Here is a 15,317-nt window from a genome sequence, read left to right on the forward strand (position 1 = left end):
TCTTGCATAGAACGATGTCAAATCCGATAATGAAACTTAATTGAGGTAAATCCAAATTAGCAAATATAACGTCAAATCCGGTAATGAAAAGGTAAGGTAAAATCGATATTTATTGATCACGAAAAAAAATGCAATAACATTCGACAGAGTAGGTAAAAGATAATTAACGCCGTCTGTGAAAAATCAGCCATAAATGGCTCAAAATGATAAAATAATGTGTACAAAGATGTTCTGTACTGACGTGTATATGAATCAACTGAGCTCAAGGATTCACTTCCCTACCTCCCTCTCCATTGAAGTGATATAACTGAAAGTTCACAGCAACGTTATGTTGGGCGCCAGCAAGTATATAACTTGCAACGCAACGATAACGATAAGATAAATGAAAATTGAAGGAAAAAGAGGGAAACGGGATATTGAAACAGTGCACAGAAAATAAGAAAAACTGAATCTTTACAGACCCAAAATAATAAAAATCTCCAAAGTATACTTTCAGCTACGCCAAAATTAATTTGCTCTGCATATGTAAAAGACACTTCAGTCAGATTAACAACAACTTCAAAGGTAAATATATGTAGTATCCATACTACAACGATAAGATAAATAGTAGCCACCATAAACTAATAGTGGTACAACGATAAGCGATAATAGTAGCCTCGCTACAAAGATACGATAATAGTAGCCACGCTACAAAGATACGATAATAGTAGCTATGCTACAAAGATACGATAATAGTAGCCATGCTACAACGAAAAAACGATAATAATTGTCAAAAAATAAATGAAATAAATAAAAAATAAATCTAAAAAGGAAAACATATAATCTGTGCATCTGGAGCAAATTTAGGAAGTAAAGGTTGAAGGCAAAAGGGAATCATTCATCATCGTCATCAGTTTTGTCTAAGTTGGTAGAAACATAACCACGGGTCAGATCGAGTTTTATGTATTTGACATGGGAACTGCCAAGGTCAGTCCCGTTCAAGAAATCGGGATTATTCATTTTATCAGACAAAATAAACAAGAAAAACAATTATATGTAAATATACAGCTACGAAAAAATATATCACGACACGTGTGGTCAATCTGATACCAATGAAAAATATCAAAGACGAGACAAAAGAAAGAGAAAAAGTTAAACAAAGATAAATTCTCACTTTAGAACTGAAAAGGTCGAAATGAGAGGAGCAGTTGCCAACATTTTCGGGCCTCACGTTGTTGCGCCATGAGACTCTAAAGACTAATTGCTAGGGATGGTTTGGCTTATTTAGCAACAAAACTCCTACCCAGGTTTTTACAAATTTAATAAAATTAAAATATACAATGATCGATCCTTTTCACTCTAAACAAATAATAAAATAGAAACTTAACTTAAAACGATTTTAAATGAGTTACTCTGCTACTAGGATGGAACCTCTTCTGTAAATTATCTTCAGCCTTCTGAACACCAATTCTTATCAGGAAGCTATAGTACTCCAATCCCGATTCAACGAAGTTGATGTGATAATGCCAGGTATTTCGCAGGTATTCTTTCAGATTCAGGAACCAAAGTGATCTAACATACGTACTATCCCAAATTCTGTATCTCAAGGAAGGTTTCTGTTGTTCCAATTCCACGGGAGGTTTTCTTTGTTCCAATCTCACGGGAGGTTTTGTTTGTTCAAATCCCACGGGAGGTGCTTTGAGAAAATGAACAACGATATCAGAATATGTTAACTGAATTTACAACTCCTTCTCGGATTTCTAACCAAGAAATTACAAGAAATCATTACATTTATCATCAAATAAACCTGAGAAGGAGTTTTGCTGACATTATTTGATACAAAAAGAATTCTACCAAACCTGAAATACGTTTCGACAAGATGGATGACTATAAAAAAAAACTACTGTTTCAAATTAAATTGATTCGTTCTGGTGAGATTATTACTTGTTGAATATAAATATTTATGTTAACACTTACCGAGAATCCCGACACAATTCTCGCTGATAAATGAGATTCCGAGTCTCAAATTAAATTAATAATGACTGAAATCTAAAACTTAGGTACGTATTCTTGCTCAAGTCTCAATAATCATTGAAAATCTTTCAGAAGATTCTCTCTAGATTCGCGCATCAGCGTTCCGACCGATGGTACACGATATGATACGATTAATTGACAAATTACCGCGTCTTCAAATATTCCAGTAGCGTAACATGGAATGAAGCGTGCAAAATCGTTGGACACACCTCTCACCAGGAAAAAGAAAAAAAGAATTTTTTTCTTTATTTATGGATATCTCAAAAACAAAAAAACTCGATGGCATCAGATCAAGCATAGCACGTCAAAAGAAAACATACTCCGACTTGTCAACTGGAGCAAATGATAATAATAGTTATAATTAGTATGTGGTTTATTACAAGGGAAAATTCCGCAAACGTACCCAAAACCTATCGAATGCAACTAATTTGAAATATGTAATGCCAAATATTATGATCAATTGCTGAAGGCAAGTAAAAAAATATATATAGAACATATAGTCAACCAAATTTAAAAACGATCTGAGCACTAAGGAAAAAGGAAATGAGGGAAAAAGTGAAACAAACTTCAATTGCTTAAGGCTTCTCTCTAAAAAACGAAAGAGGGATGAGTGTAAAGGAGCTCAATGAGAACTTCTTTACACCCTAAATATTTAAATTACTCAGAGTTGAGTGAAAAGGTGAAACAGAAGTCGGTTGCTGAAGGCCTCTTTCTAAAAAACGAAAGAGGGATGAGGATAGTTCACACTGATGTGAAATACCATCATCCTACCGATTCTGGAAAGTCATGCCCAAACGACCCATCGTCAAAAAATCTTAATATAAATATCAGCCACTGCTACTAGAAAGTAAACAGTGCTGCGGTTATATAAATGAAAACTAAAAAAACCGTCTCAACTAAACAAAAGTGAATGAATTTACTGTGTGCTGTCGCACTTGAACAAGAAAAATCTTCCTGGCACCCGAGATGAAGGTGGACCAGAAAGGGGGGGCATGGAAGATTTTTAGTTTGAGTCCAAAATTTTCAAAAATGACTCCATCATTCTATGTTTCTTGCATAGAACGATGTCAAATCCGATAATGAAACTTAATTGAGGTAAATCCAAATTAGCAAATATAACGTCAAATCCGGTAATGAAAAGGTAAGGTAAAATCGATATTTATTGATCACGAAAAAAAATGCAATAACATTCGACAGAGTAGGTAAAAGATAATTAACGCCGTCTGTGAAAAATCAGCCATAAATGGCTCAAAATGATAAAATAATGTGTACAAAGATGTTCTGTACTGACGTGTATATGAATCAACTGAGCTCAAGGATTCACTTCCCTACCTCCCTCTCCATTGAAGTGATATAACTGAAAGTTCACAGCAACGTTATGTTGGGCGCCAGCAAGTATATAACTTGCAACGCAACGATAACGATAAGATAAATGAAAATTGAAGGAAAAAGAGGGAAACGGGATATTGAAACAGTGCACAGAAAATAAGAAAAACTGAATCTTTACAGACCCAAAATAATAAAAATCTCCAAAGTATACTTTCAGCTACGCCAAAATTAATTTGCTCTGCATATGTAAAAGACACTTCAGTCAGATTAACAACAACTTCAAAGGTAAATATATGTAGTATCCATACTACAACGATAAGATAAATAGTAGCCACCATAAACTAATAGTGGTACAACGATAAGCGATAATAGTAGCCTCGCTACAAAGATACGATAATAGTAGCCACGCTACAAAGATACGATAATAGTAGCTATGCTACAAAGATACGATAATAGTAGCCATGCTACAACGAAAAAACGATAATAATTGTCAAAAAATAAATGAAATAAATAAAAAATAAATCTAAAAAGGAAAACATATAATCTGTGCATCTGGAGCAAATTTAGGAAGTAAAGGTTGAAGGCAAAAGGGAATCATTCATCATCGTCATCAGTTTTGTCTAAGTTGGTAGAAACATAACCACGGGTCAGATCGAGTTTTATGTATTTGACATGGGAACTGCCAAGGTCAGTCCCGTTCAAGAAATCGGGATTATTCATTTTATCAGACAAAATAAACAAGAAAAACAATTATATGTAAATATACAGCTACGAAAAAATATATCACGACACGTGTGGTCAATCTGATACCAATGAAAAATATCAAAGACGAGACAAAAGAAAGAGAAAAAGTTAAACAAAGATAAATTCTCACTTTAGAACTGAAAAGGTCGAAATGAGAGGAGCAGTTGCCAACATTTTCGGGCCTCACGTTGTTGCGCCATGAGACTCTAAAGACTAATTGCTAGGGATGGTTTGGCTTATTTAGCAACAAAACTCCTACCCAGGTTTTTACAAATTTAATAAAATTAAAATATACAATGATCGATCCTTTTCACTCTAAACAAATAATAAAATAGAAACTTAACTTAAAACGATTTTAAATGAGTTACTCTGCTACTAGGATGGAACCTCTTCTGTAAATTATCTTCAGCCTTCTGAACACCAATTCTTATCAGGAAGCTATAGTACTCCAATCCCGATTCAACGAAGTTGATGTGATAATGCCAGGTATTTCGCAGGTATTCTTTCAGATTCAGGAACCAAAGTGATCTAACATACGTACTATCCCAAATTCTGTATCTCAAGGAAGGTTTCTGTTGTTCCAATTCCACGGGAGGTTTCTTTGTTTCAATCCCACTGGAGGTTTCTTCGTTCTAATCCCACGGGAGGTGCGAGAATCCCGACACAATTCTCGCCGATAAATAAGATTCCGAGTCACAAATTAAATCAATAATGACTGAAATCTGAATCTTAGGTACTTATTCTTGCTGAAGTCTCAATAATCATTGAAAATCTTTCAGAAGATTATCTCTAGATTCGCGCATCAGCGTTGCGACCGATGGTACACGATATGATACGATTAATTGACAAATTACCGCGTCTTCAAAAATTCCAGTAGCGTAACATGGAATGAAGCGTGCAAAATCGTTGCAAGGCAGTTGATAAAGAGGATCATTATTATGATATTTATTATATATTGTTGTGGAAAAGCTTCAGATAATAAGCTGAAGAAGAAGATGGTATCAGGATCAAACTGAGGTTGAAGAAAATGTCCAGAGAATCCTGAATCCTGCAACCAAGGTGTAAATGGTAGAAGTATGCCAGATGCATACCGTAGACGTCAGACCAGGGGTTTTGGACGTCGAGTATATTTGGAGGAAATGACTCGCTCGCCAATATTACTTATAATGGACTAATGGAATTCAAGGCCTTATTTCGTATGATTAAATACGGCCTTGAAATGATTATACCGATCGTCCTTATATTAGATTTTATATATGGAAAAATAATGCTAGCCAATCTATGGGGTATCAGCCGTATGAGAGAAACAAATCATGACCAAGCAGAAGAAGATGAGATCACCAGAACTATGAGGGACGTCGGAGTAAAAGGTTATTTCCGTGACGAAGATGAGATCCAAAGAAGAAACAAAGTATCATTCCACAACACAACCCTAGGATGCAGTGTTATGAAACCAGGAAGTGCCGCGATGGTGAACTTTTGAAATTCCGAAAAGAGAATGAACTCCATGCTGGAGTTAGTGAAGTGCATAGAAGAAAAGATGTCCTGAATTGATTTTATGATTTTCGATTTTGTTGTTTGTTTATGTATGAGAATCAGGATTAATTTATTTCTTTTATTTGAGTTAATAATATAGGACACTTGTCGAAACTATTGAATAATGTCGGAAAACATGCCACCATAGATTTGATTTTCACCTTAGAGTAGGTAGAAATGATATAGTTTTTTTAAGCTATGCTTTGAAAAGTTTGGTAAATAGGTTATAGTTTCATGTTGCATCTATTAATTAGTAGTTGGATAGTTGATGATGAGCTAGGTAATTCAAAAATGGAAAATCTTAATATTGTTTGAGCTAGTCCCAATACTGAAATAGGCTAGTTTTATTTGTAATCACTGTAGAGGAAGGACTACATTTCTGATATGGCTAAAAGTAAGGGAAAAGTTATGGCAACCGATACCAACACTTTTTCGAAGAAGGGAGTAGTGTAATAAATGGGGAATTGATAAAAAAATTAGATCTTTCAGCAGTTTCTTTTTCTCGGACTTCAAATAGATGGATCATCATTAATGACACATAAATTGAGTAGTTAACACGGCTTTTAAATTTGTCTTCCAAGGTTAATACGCAGTTAAGATGATCTAATATTTTTGAACGGAATAATTATTTGGAAAAATATTTGGTAAATAACTAAGCCCCTCTGTGAGAGATCAATTGGGAGAAATGGATTAGAAAAATAAGGCAGTATCGATCGGGGTTTCAAGGGAATCATTAGTAACGGTGAAAAAAGTATCGATCGGGGACTCAGGGAAGTCAATAGTAACGGGAATAGTACGTCGGTCGCGAAACCGGAATTAGAGCAAAGCAATTTTTTTGAAGATTAGAGTCCTATTTTTTGTGGTTGAGTTAAATAAAAAGGAAAATTTAGTAGATCAGTGAGTTCGAGGAACTTTAAGTATTTAAGAAAGAAGAAATTGTTTTACTCTAAGAAAGAACGAGCTAGGTCATTCTCAGAAGTAGAAAAACAGGGGTTTTAGATAGAATTTCAATTTTGTTTTGATATAAAGATGATTAGCTTTGAGTGCGTTATTCGGGGGTGAAGTGAATAAAAAAGGAATTACACGTCTCGTATGAAGAGTTGGAAAGGAGTTTATTAAAACTAGGTATACCAACCTAGCTCCGCGGGATAAGGGCAAGTAACAGTTTAACGATCTTTTGGGTGTTTCTTTTTATTTTTGTCTTGTTGAGTAGTCCTGATTCTCCCAAAATTCAACGTTTAATAAATGATTCGGTTTCGTTTTGTTGAGTAGTGGATCATTTGAGATATTGTTCTGTATTGAACTTTTTGGCCGTTGAGTCAAATAATACAAATTTTGTGAATATTATAAATTTGGTTTTTGTTTTATTATATTTAATTTTAAAGAATTGATTGATTTTAATCAACCTGAAAATCTACTCCTATCCCCAAGAAAGAAAATCAACAAAAAGACCTGTCTCTAGTGTGACGGGCCGAACCACAGAATAACATCTTTTTTTTTTCATAGTCAGTGGAAAGTCGCTCTTCCATTAACACATATACCTCCAAAGAAGGGGTTTATTACAGTTTTATTGAATCCCAAATATATATTAAATTCCATAAGCATTCAGAAATCCATTGTTGTTTTATAATGCTTCAAAAAAAAAAGAGGATTCGTGAATAATTCCAGAGAACAACTCCAAAAAAACATTTTTTCTCAAGAAAGTCGAGAATGTGTTATCGTTAATTTATTTTTGAAATTTATTTACAAACATCTAATGCTAAATATATTATGTAATGTACAACGAATTTGAATTAAAATAGTAAGAAATCACTGCGTTCAGCATATAAATACAGTAAAAAATTAAATATCTCCTTAACATCTAAAGACAAGTCAATATATTTTTCTGCAATTTGTTTTTCTCTTTACAGAATCATAATTTTTTTTCTATGTTTCTAAGCTGTACTGATAAAAATATACAATGAAGTTAAAAAAAATCAGTTGGCAATACAACAACAAAAAATCCATAATTTTTTACGGTTGCGATATATTCAAGGACGTTTCTTCGAATCACTGAATAAGTCATCGTTCCCCTAGAGTGATTTTTGATGCCTTTGCTAAGAGTCAGATATCAGATATAAATAATTAAGTCAATATGACAAAAAATCCAGATGAATTATCTGAATCTTATCAGTACAACTATCTAATTCGTTAAACCATATAACAAAATGAATTTATCTCCTCCTATCTGCGGGAGGCTTCTGGGTGTGCTGTGAACAACTCGCCACATTTTCGGGCCAGTCACAAACGTTTTGGTCTGGGTTGAATACCAGATTGGAAGGACATGGCATATGATGTTTCCTTTCACCTTCGCACATGAAGTAGTGGGTGCAATCGGCTAAATCGGGATGATAGCTTATATGTCCATCTTCTTCTTCACAAGTCACCTCATTGGCTGAAAACAAATATATTGGGTAAAATTGGAATTGTTCCAAAACTAATCGATAAATATATTTCTCTAATTCTGTGGTTATTCCGTTCATTCTTCCACATCTTGTAGAACAAAATCGTGCGAGAATATATCAGAAACGCACAGTTTTCATGGTTATATTTTATTATTTTATGTTAGAACTCCGAACTTTCCGCCACGGCTTTATCTGTCAATTCATCAATTTGCCTTAAAGAAATCAGTTCTGCCAACCTACATTTTTCAATGCAAAAATCACTAAATTATATTTATGGAAATATTTCATTAATTTCAATGAAAATGCAATGAATTAGAGAAAATAATGTATAATACTTGTACAGAAGGCTCATTCTACCACTCGTTCATTCCAAAACTCGCCACTTCGTGGCTCGTTTTTGAATTTTGAACTCGTGGAAGAATAGCAATGCCTTCTGCACTTGTATTATAAATAACTATTACATATACATCACATTGGACGCGTTCAGCAGACTCAACAGTTGTGGAACAATTGCATATATTCTATGAATTTTCTGCTGAACGCAATTTTTCAGTTTCCGCTACGGAGCGGTCGCCATCTTTGGTAACGAATCTATTTTTTGCTACTTGTTGGTAACATGTTATGTAACTGACATTAGTGACAGTGATTTTGGGACGCCATTTTAATTTTAAATATAGCAATAATGGAAACTGAAACATATTCGACTATTAACATTCTGAAATGTCACTCTGAATATATTTCCCATATATTGAAGAAGAAAATACTTAGTAATAATATCTACCGTAAGCAAACTTGAAAATAAAAATCGATATTATAACAGGAAATTGTCTCTCATCATAACGTAACCTTCAATAAGGTCTCCCAGAACCTATTGGTGTCAAGAAAAGGAACAACCCGTCCAGCAGAAAATACTAACTTTACCGAACTGATACCTACTTACGCTACCGATCTTTCTGCACCCATTTTAAGATAATTTCATATGACCTTTCAAACTCAGTAGCGTTGCTAGCGCCCCGTATCAATCATACAACATACAACATCCATTGGACGTCCATTTTACTTCAATCTCAAGTTCAAACGTCCATGGACATTGAATGAATGTTCATCGTATTATTTGACGTTCATTGTTTGTTACGAACGTACGTCCATTGTAAATACGTTCTACAGGGTGTTTCATCATAAACAGGACAAACATATATTGTCGTGTAGATGACATCATTTATGCTTTATAATTTACACCTCATTTCGAAACATAAGCGAAATATAGGGTGTTCAACGTTATTCCTGGGAAATATCCTATTGAGTGTGGTCTATTATCCATAACCTTTGATGTTACGATTTCTGATCACATCAGCGAATTTTTGTGTATTCAATTCAGAAGAGGCGAAGAAGCCTATAAAAAATACCAAGTTCCAAATGGCAGAAAACCTACAATGTTCCTGACTTTTTTCTCGGTTGCCAAATTGAAGACAATTTTCTAAGATCTCAATTTGCTAGAAATTTCTGCGGACAAAAATTCATCATAAATCGAAAAAAATTGTTTTACATTTCCACACCGAAAAAATTCACCTGAAATCGATTTAATGTTTGACGATTGAAGGTACTTCTTTTTACACCTAACACGAATATGAAAAAATAAACGAAAAATATCAAACGGTTCCCCCATTAAAGGCATTCAAATTTCTTCTTCGGTCCTCTAACATAATGATTATTCTTGGATTATTTCAAATTGACATTCAGGTAATACCTCAACACTAGGTCGAGAGTTCAACGTCCAACAGAGATTCATTGATATTACAGTGAATTTTTTTTTTTGGGATTTTTATTACCATCTGGAATGTTTCGACAGTCCGAGTTCAAAATTTTTGCCCCAATAGTCCCACCAGTTTTTTTTTTCAATTAGGTATCTACAATGAAAATTTCTAGAGATATCGGGGAAAAACTTGAACTGTGGAAAAATCTGAATTTTTAACTAAGTAGAGTAGCCTGTGACTTCTAGAAAACATAGAAAAAAACTAAAATCGCTGTTTCAATAACCAAATTTGACATTTCAAGAATAGTAATTAATTGTTCGTAGGAATTGTTCCGAATCCATGAAGTAATTGAAACAAATCATGAATGTTAAATTCATTTATCGAAACATGGACTTTTAGTTTCTTTCTGTTTTCCGGAAGTCGCAGACTACTCCACTCAAATATTGAGGTTTTCCCTTAGTTCAAGCCTTTTTTTTCGACTATTTTCCTCGTCTTCATTTTCAGTAATCTCAAACACGCAATTTTGAAATACAAATGGTTAAAAAGTGGTTTTTGAGGTAACGAGTGTAAAAATGAACTTTCTGTAGAAATATTATGAATAGGGATTGATCAAGTCAAGTAGCTCAAGTTGCTCAGTATTTTAACCAACTATTCTACTTGGAAATCAAGCTCGTGACAAATTACATACTCGACACTCAACTTAATATCAAGCTACTTAATATTACTTGAGCTGATACACATCAAGTCGGACGGTTTATATTTCTGCAAGCTCGAACTCGTTTAGACCATCATCTGGACATCAGTACATCATTTTCCTGAGTTTATTCAAAAATTCTCCGGTAAATCGTATGAATTGGCTTGGAGCTATGAAATAGACAAACACTTGACTGAACATCGTGCTGACAATTCTGAAGTTATGAAGAATGGTGGATGCGGCACCAAAACGTTTTCCCAAACTTTTACCAAAAATTTTTGCTAACATCTTTAGATCCTGTTGAAAAAAAATTTTTCAGAGCCTCTCTGACTGATACAAAATCCGCAATAGACTAAGCGAAAAATCTATAAGATGCCACATGTGTCTCAGATCCTGAATGAAAAATGATGTAATGGAGTAGCTGAATTCACAGAAACAGCTGCAGAATTCAACAATTGTTGTTTCAACACTCTACGTTCTTATATTCCTGTAGGAGGATAGGAATTGCAAAAATAGCTATAAATATCTCGAACGTAATCAGGACTCACAATCTCACACAATAATTGGAATCGTCGCTGCGCTTCGCCTCCAAACTATTGCCTTCGATTGGTAAAATGTCGTTACTGTTTTCGACACTTAATATACTTTTTTTTATTTTAGTTCTCTTTTGTAGTGATTTTATTTGTGTTTCCATTTCAAAATAGTTGATATTTTTGTTTCTTTTATACAATCAGTTTCATAAATACGAATGTTTTGCAAAAATCCTTCATTTCATTTTTTTTTATTGATGTGTTGCTTCAAAGAATGTACGTAGTTTTTCAAGTATGTACTTGATGAATAAGTAGGTACTCGACTAGACATTGAAAAATTACTTCTTAATTTAAACTCGACTTGATTTCAAGTAAAGCCAAGACAAATAGTTTAAATATCCAGTCAAGCCGTGAATCTCTAATTATATATTATTTTCTCTGATTCACTAAATGGTAACTGAAATTAATTGAATATTTCCATCATTTTAGTTAGATATTTGCATTGAAAAATGCAAAAATAGGTATGTACCACAAATTTGACAGATAATAGATTAATCCGTGACTGGAGAGTTCCGAGTACCAACATATAATAATAAAATATTACCATGAAATCTGTGTGAATCTGAGATACTCTCGCACGATTCTGTTCTTCAAGATGTGAAGATTATCCACAGAATTAAATAAAATCTATCACCTGGTCGAAATTATACAAGGTGTCTCAAAAGGAAATATATATTTATTTAGTTCACTGCGATAATAAGAAGCGCGGAAGATATGTCATTCAGTAGCTTTGCTCTCGGAAATTCGGCCGCTATGGAGCGTTTTTCGAGAGCAGATTGCGCGTTGTGTGTTCACGAATTCCACAAAAATTGTAATTTTGCAACTATAACGCGAAAAAGTGCACCCAATTTTCGAGGTATTCGACACTCAAGTGAAGCGCCAAGCGTTTCTCTCATACGGAAATGGGTGAACAAGTTTGAAAATACCCGTTTTAAACTAAAAATAAACCAGAACCTGGACATCCAAGGTTATTAAGAACGGAAGAGCTCCATTCGGAAGCGTGCCTTAAATGTGTATAGATCATCGCTCTACCGCATTTTGTACAGTGCATCCCATTTTGGGTGAGACAGCCAGGTTTCTCGCTTGTTATTTAAGATAGAGCCTTGCGGTTTTCACCTTCCTGTCCTACTTTTTCGTGAAACTCAAGTTGGTCTAATCAGATTGTGCATAACTGTTTCCGTTCAAAAGATACAGGGTGATTTTGGAAATTGATACTTTTCGGACCCCTTCTTTATCTCCGAAGTTATTAGAAATAATGCTGAGGTAAAAACTACTTCTGAATCAGAATTCTGCGTAGAATACAGTGGCGTACTCATTATTTTTTTTCGGGGTATGGTTTAGAAGATTCAACACAAACTTATGTTTTTTTAAATGGAACACTATGTGTATCATTACTTCGTTGAATTCGTTATTTTTTTCCCTTCAAAATGATATATGACACTATGTAGGTAGGATGTTCAGAAATGTTAAAAAAACACTAAAACATCAAATAATGATGATTTTTTGTTAATGGGCAATGGATTTCCCATAGAAAAGAAGAATCAATAATAATAACAATAATTTATAGCGATGACAGCTAGATCAGATTGGTTTTTCCCCTCCAATGCCTACTTGATAAAACAATGCTCCCAACTGCATAGTAGCCATAATAACAACAAGGATGTTTGTGTCATCGATGACCTACTATTTTTAAAAATCGAAAGTAATAATCCTCTTATTGAAACATAGAAAATTCATGGCCCATTTACAAAAAAAACATCATTATTTGACGTTTTAGTGTTTTTTTAACATTTCTGAACATCCTACCTACATAGTATCATATATCATTTTGAAGGGAAAAAATAACGAATTCAACGAAGTAATGATATATAGGGTGTTCGATTGAAAAAAAAATATAGGTTTGTGTTGAATCTTCAAAACCTTACCCCGAAAAAAAAAATTGAGTACGCCACTGGATTCTACGCAGAATTCTGATTCAGACGTAGTTTTCAGCTCAGCATTATTTCTTATAATTTCGGAGATAAAGAAGGGGTCCGAAAAGTATCAATTTCCAAAAGCACCCTGTATCTTTTGAACGGAAACAGTTATACAGAATCTGATTAGACCAACTTGAGTTTCACGAAAAAGTAGGACAGGAACGTGAAAACCGCAAGGCTCTATCTTAAATAACAAGCGAGAAACCTGGCTGTCTCACCCAAAATGGGATGCACTGTACAAACATCAGTAGCTTGAATATCAAGCAAAGCCGTGAATCCCTATTCTTTCCAAGCCGTCATCAAGAAATTTAGTGTTGGTGAAAGACATTATTATCAAGAAATGAATTGCCTAGTATTTTATTGGCAATATTGATAAACATTTCTTCCACAAACAGCCTATTTTTTTATTCGGTTTTTATATACAAACTTTTTTGAAAAACACTGTATAATGTGTTCTTCACAGCAAAAGAGTTGAAAACGTTCAATTCAATACAATACAAATAGGGTGTATTTCTTTTGAGTTGTAAGTGAAACTTACGATCCTTGGTTGTATATTGTCCGGACCCAACAGAAGTTTCATAAGGACCTTCATATTCCAGTTTCACCTTGTAATCTTCCAATTCTTGCCTCATAGCATTGATGAGGGGATATTTACCGCCACCACAAGAACCCCTGAAATCATCCATATCCACTGACCAGATCATGATTCCACCGAATCCTTCTTCTTTTAACCAAGCCATCTGAAAAATGTTCAGTTTTCAATATTCTGAGTTTCGAAAGAGAAATAAGAAACTTTTATTCTTTATCAAATCAACAAATTTTTTATGTGTGAAACTCTTATTTCGTTTTTTTTTGACATTGTGAATGAGCAATATAGTTTGAATCTTATTCGAAAATTCAAATCAAAAAAGCTCAAGTAAAATTCAGCACAATTCAGAATCTTATAACAAATCTTAAAGATTAAAAATCAATTTTGAGTATTTAGTAACCTTCGTCTTAAGACTCCTTTCATCGTCGAATCCAACCCACTGGTTGCCTCTGTATGCAAATGGAACTTGCTGCTCATTGTCCCAAACCAAAGTAGTATTATCTTCTTGCAAGAAATCGCAAATTTCGTAGTAGCTCATGAAACCAGCCTCTGAAGTGTATTTTCCGGGAGTTCCACCGCCACTGGCTGGTGCACCAATGTCGAACTGTGTCACATTGACCAGTTCGAAGCTTCTTCCATATGTTGGCATTCCTATCATCAGTTTTTCTCTGGGAGCTCCTTGTTTAACCCATTCTCTGGCGGAATAATCCTAATACAAAAGAATGAAACATAAATGAACGAAAAACGATTTACTCTTTAAAAATAGAGAACAAAAGGATGAAAAGCGATATTCAGAAAACAGAAAACTCGTAGATAAAAATAGATTCACGATTCAATAGAAATTTTTTGAGTTACATCAGTTTAAAGAAAACATCTTATGGAGCAATATTTCGAATGAGAAGTTGATGGTTTTGAGGGGGAATTCCACCTATGCTACATCTCTTCCATTTCCTTCACCCTTGTTTCAGGGGCCAGTTCTGAAATTTCAAATTGGAATTCTTCATTTCATAGCAGATCCCTATTTTGTTTGGAAAAATACAGAAGCTTTGTACAAACCGTTTTTCATGATTCGTCACAGATGGCTCTGAAAAAGAAATTGAATTTTCCGTCTGAATGGACTAGTTTAGTGATGTTGATAATACTATATTTGACACGATAGAATTAAAATATAGAGCAAAACTGATAAATCAGTGAAAAAATTTTGAAAATCTATCAATAAATGACTGAGAAATAGATTATTTAAATTTACGTATTTTAGCGCGGAACGTCTTTGGTCTGTGACGTCACGGCTCTTGCCTGTGATCGCTACACCATAAATTACGTCTAAATACTTAGCCGCGCCAAGGCTCTCGCGCCGTTTGTAGTTGTACAGTGTAGTTTTAACTCGAGTTTTGTTTTTATGTCACCATAATGGAATAAGGCTTCGTGAAAGGACAAAGTGACAATTTGCCTAAAATAGATATATTCGCAGTGATGGAGTTTTTTTCTTCAAATCCATCTTATGTCAGTGCAGAAATGAAAGGAGTTAAACTTTTCAAGTAAGTATCTACTTTTGAGTTTGCTTCATCATGGTTCAACTTATAACGATGATTTATTTAAAAAACGTTTCATAAACAGTTTGTAGTTGAGAACTGGTTGTTGAAGTCTA

General features: G+C 34.1%; 1 protein-coding gene across 2 annotated transcripts in view; it reads right to left on the minus strand.

The window, feature by feature from the left end:
- Positions 1–7,333: 7,333 nt before the first annotated feature.
- The window catches only part of LOC123681944 (probable chitinase 10), a 93,460-nt gene continuing 85,476 nt past the window's right edge, over positions 7,334–15,317 (minus strand). For both annotated transcript variants that reach the window (XM_045620327.1, XM_045620328.1), the window contains exons 11-13: positions 14,070–14,378; positions 13,619–13,820; positions 7,334–8,056 (exon numbers count right to left, since the gene is read on the minus strand). In XM_045620327.1, the coding sequence (XP_045476283.1) occupies positions 7,836–8,056; positions 13,619–13,820; positions 14,070–14,378 (732 nt within the window). In that variant the 3' untranslated portion in view covers positions 7,334–7,835. The remainder of the gene's footprint in view (positions 8,057–13,618; positions 13,821–14,069; positions 14,379–15,317) is intronic.

This window comes from Harmonia axyridis, chromosome 6 (assembly GCF_914767665.1).
Source record: "Harmonia axyridis chromosome 6, icHarAxyr1.1, whole genome shotgun sequence".
Taxonomy (NCBI): Eukaryota; Metazoa; Arthropoda; class Insecta; order Coleoptera; family Coccinellidae; genus Harmonia; species Harmonia axyridis.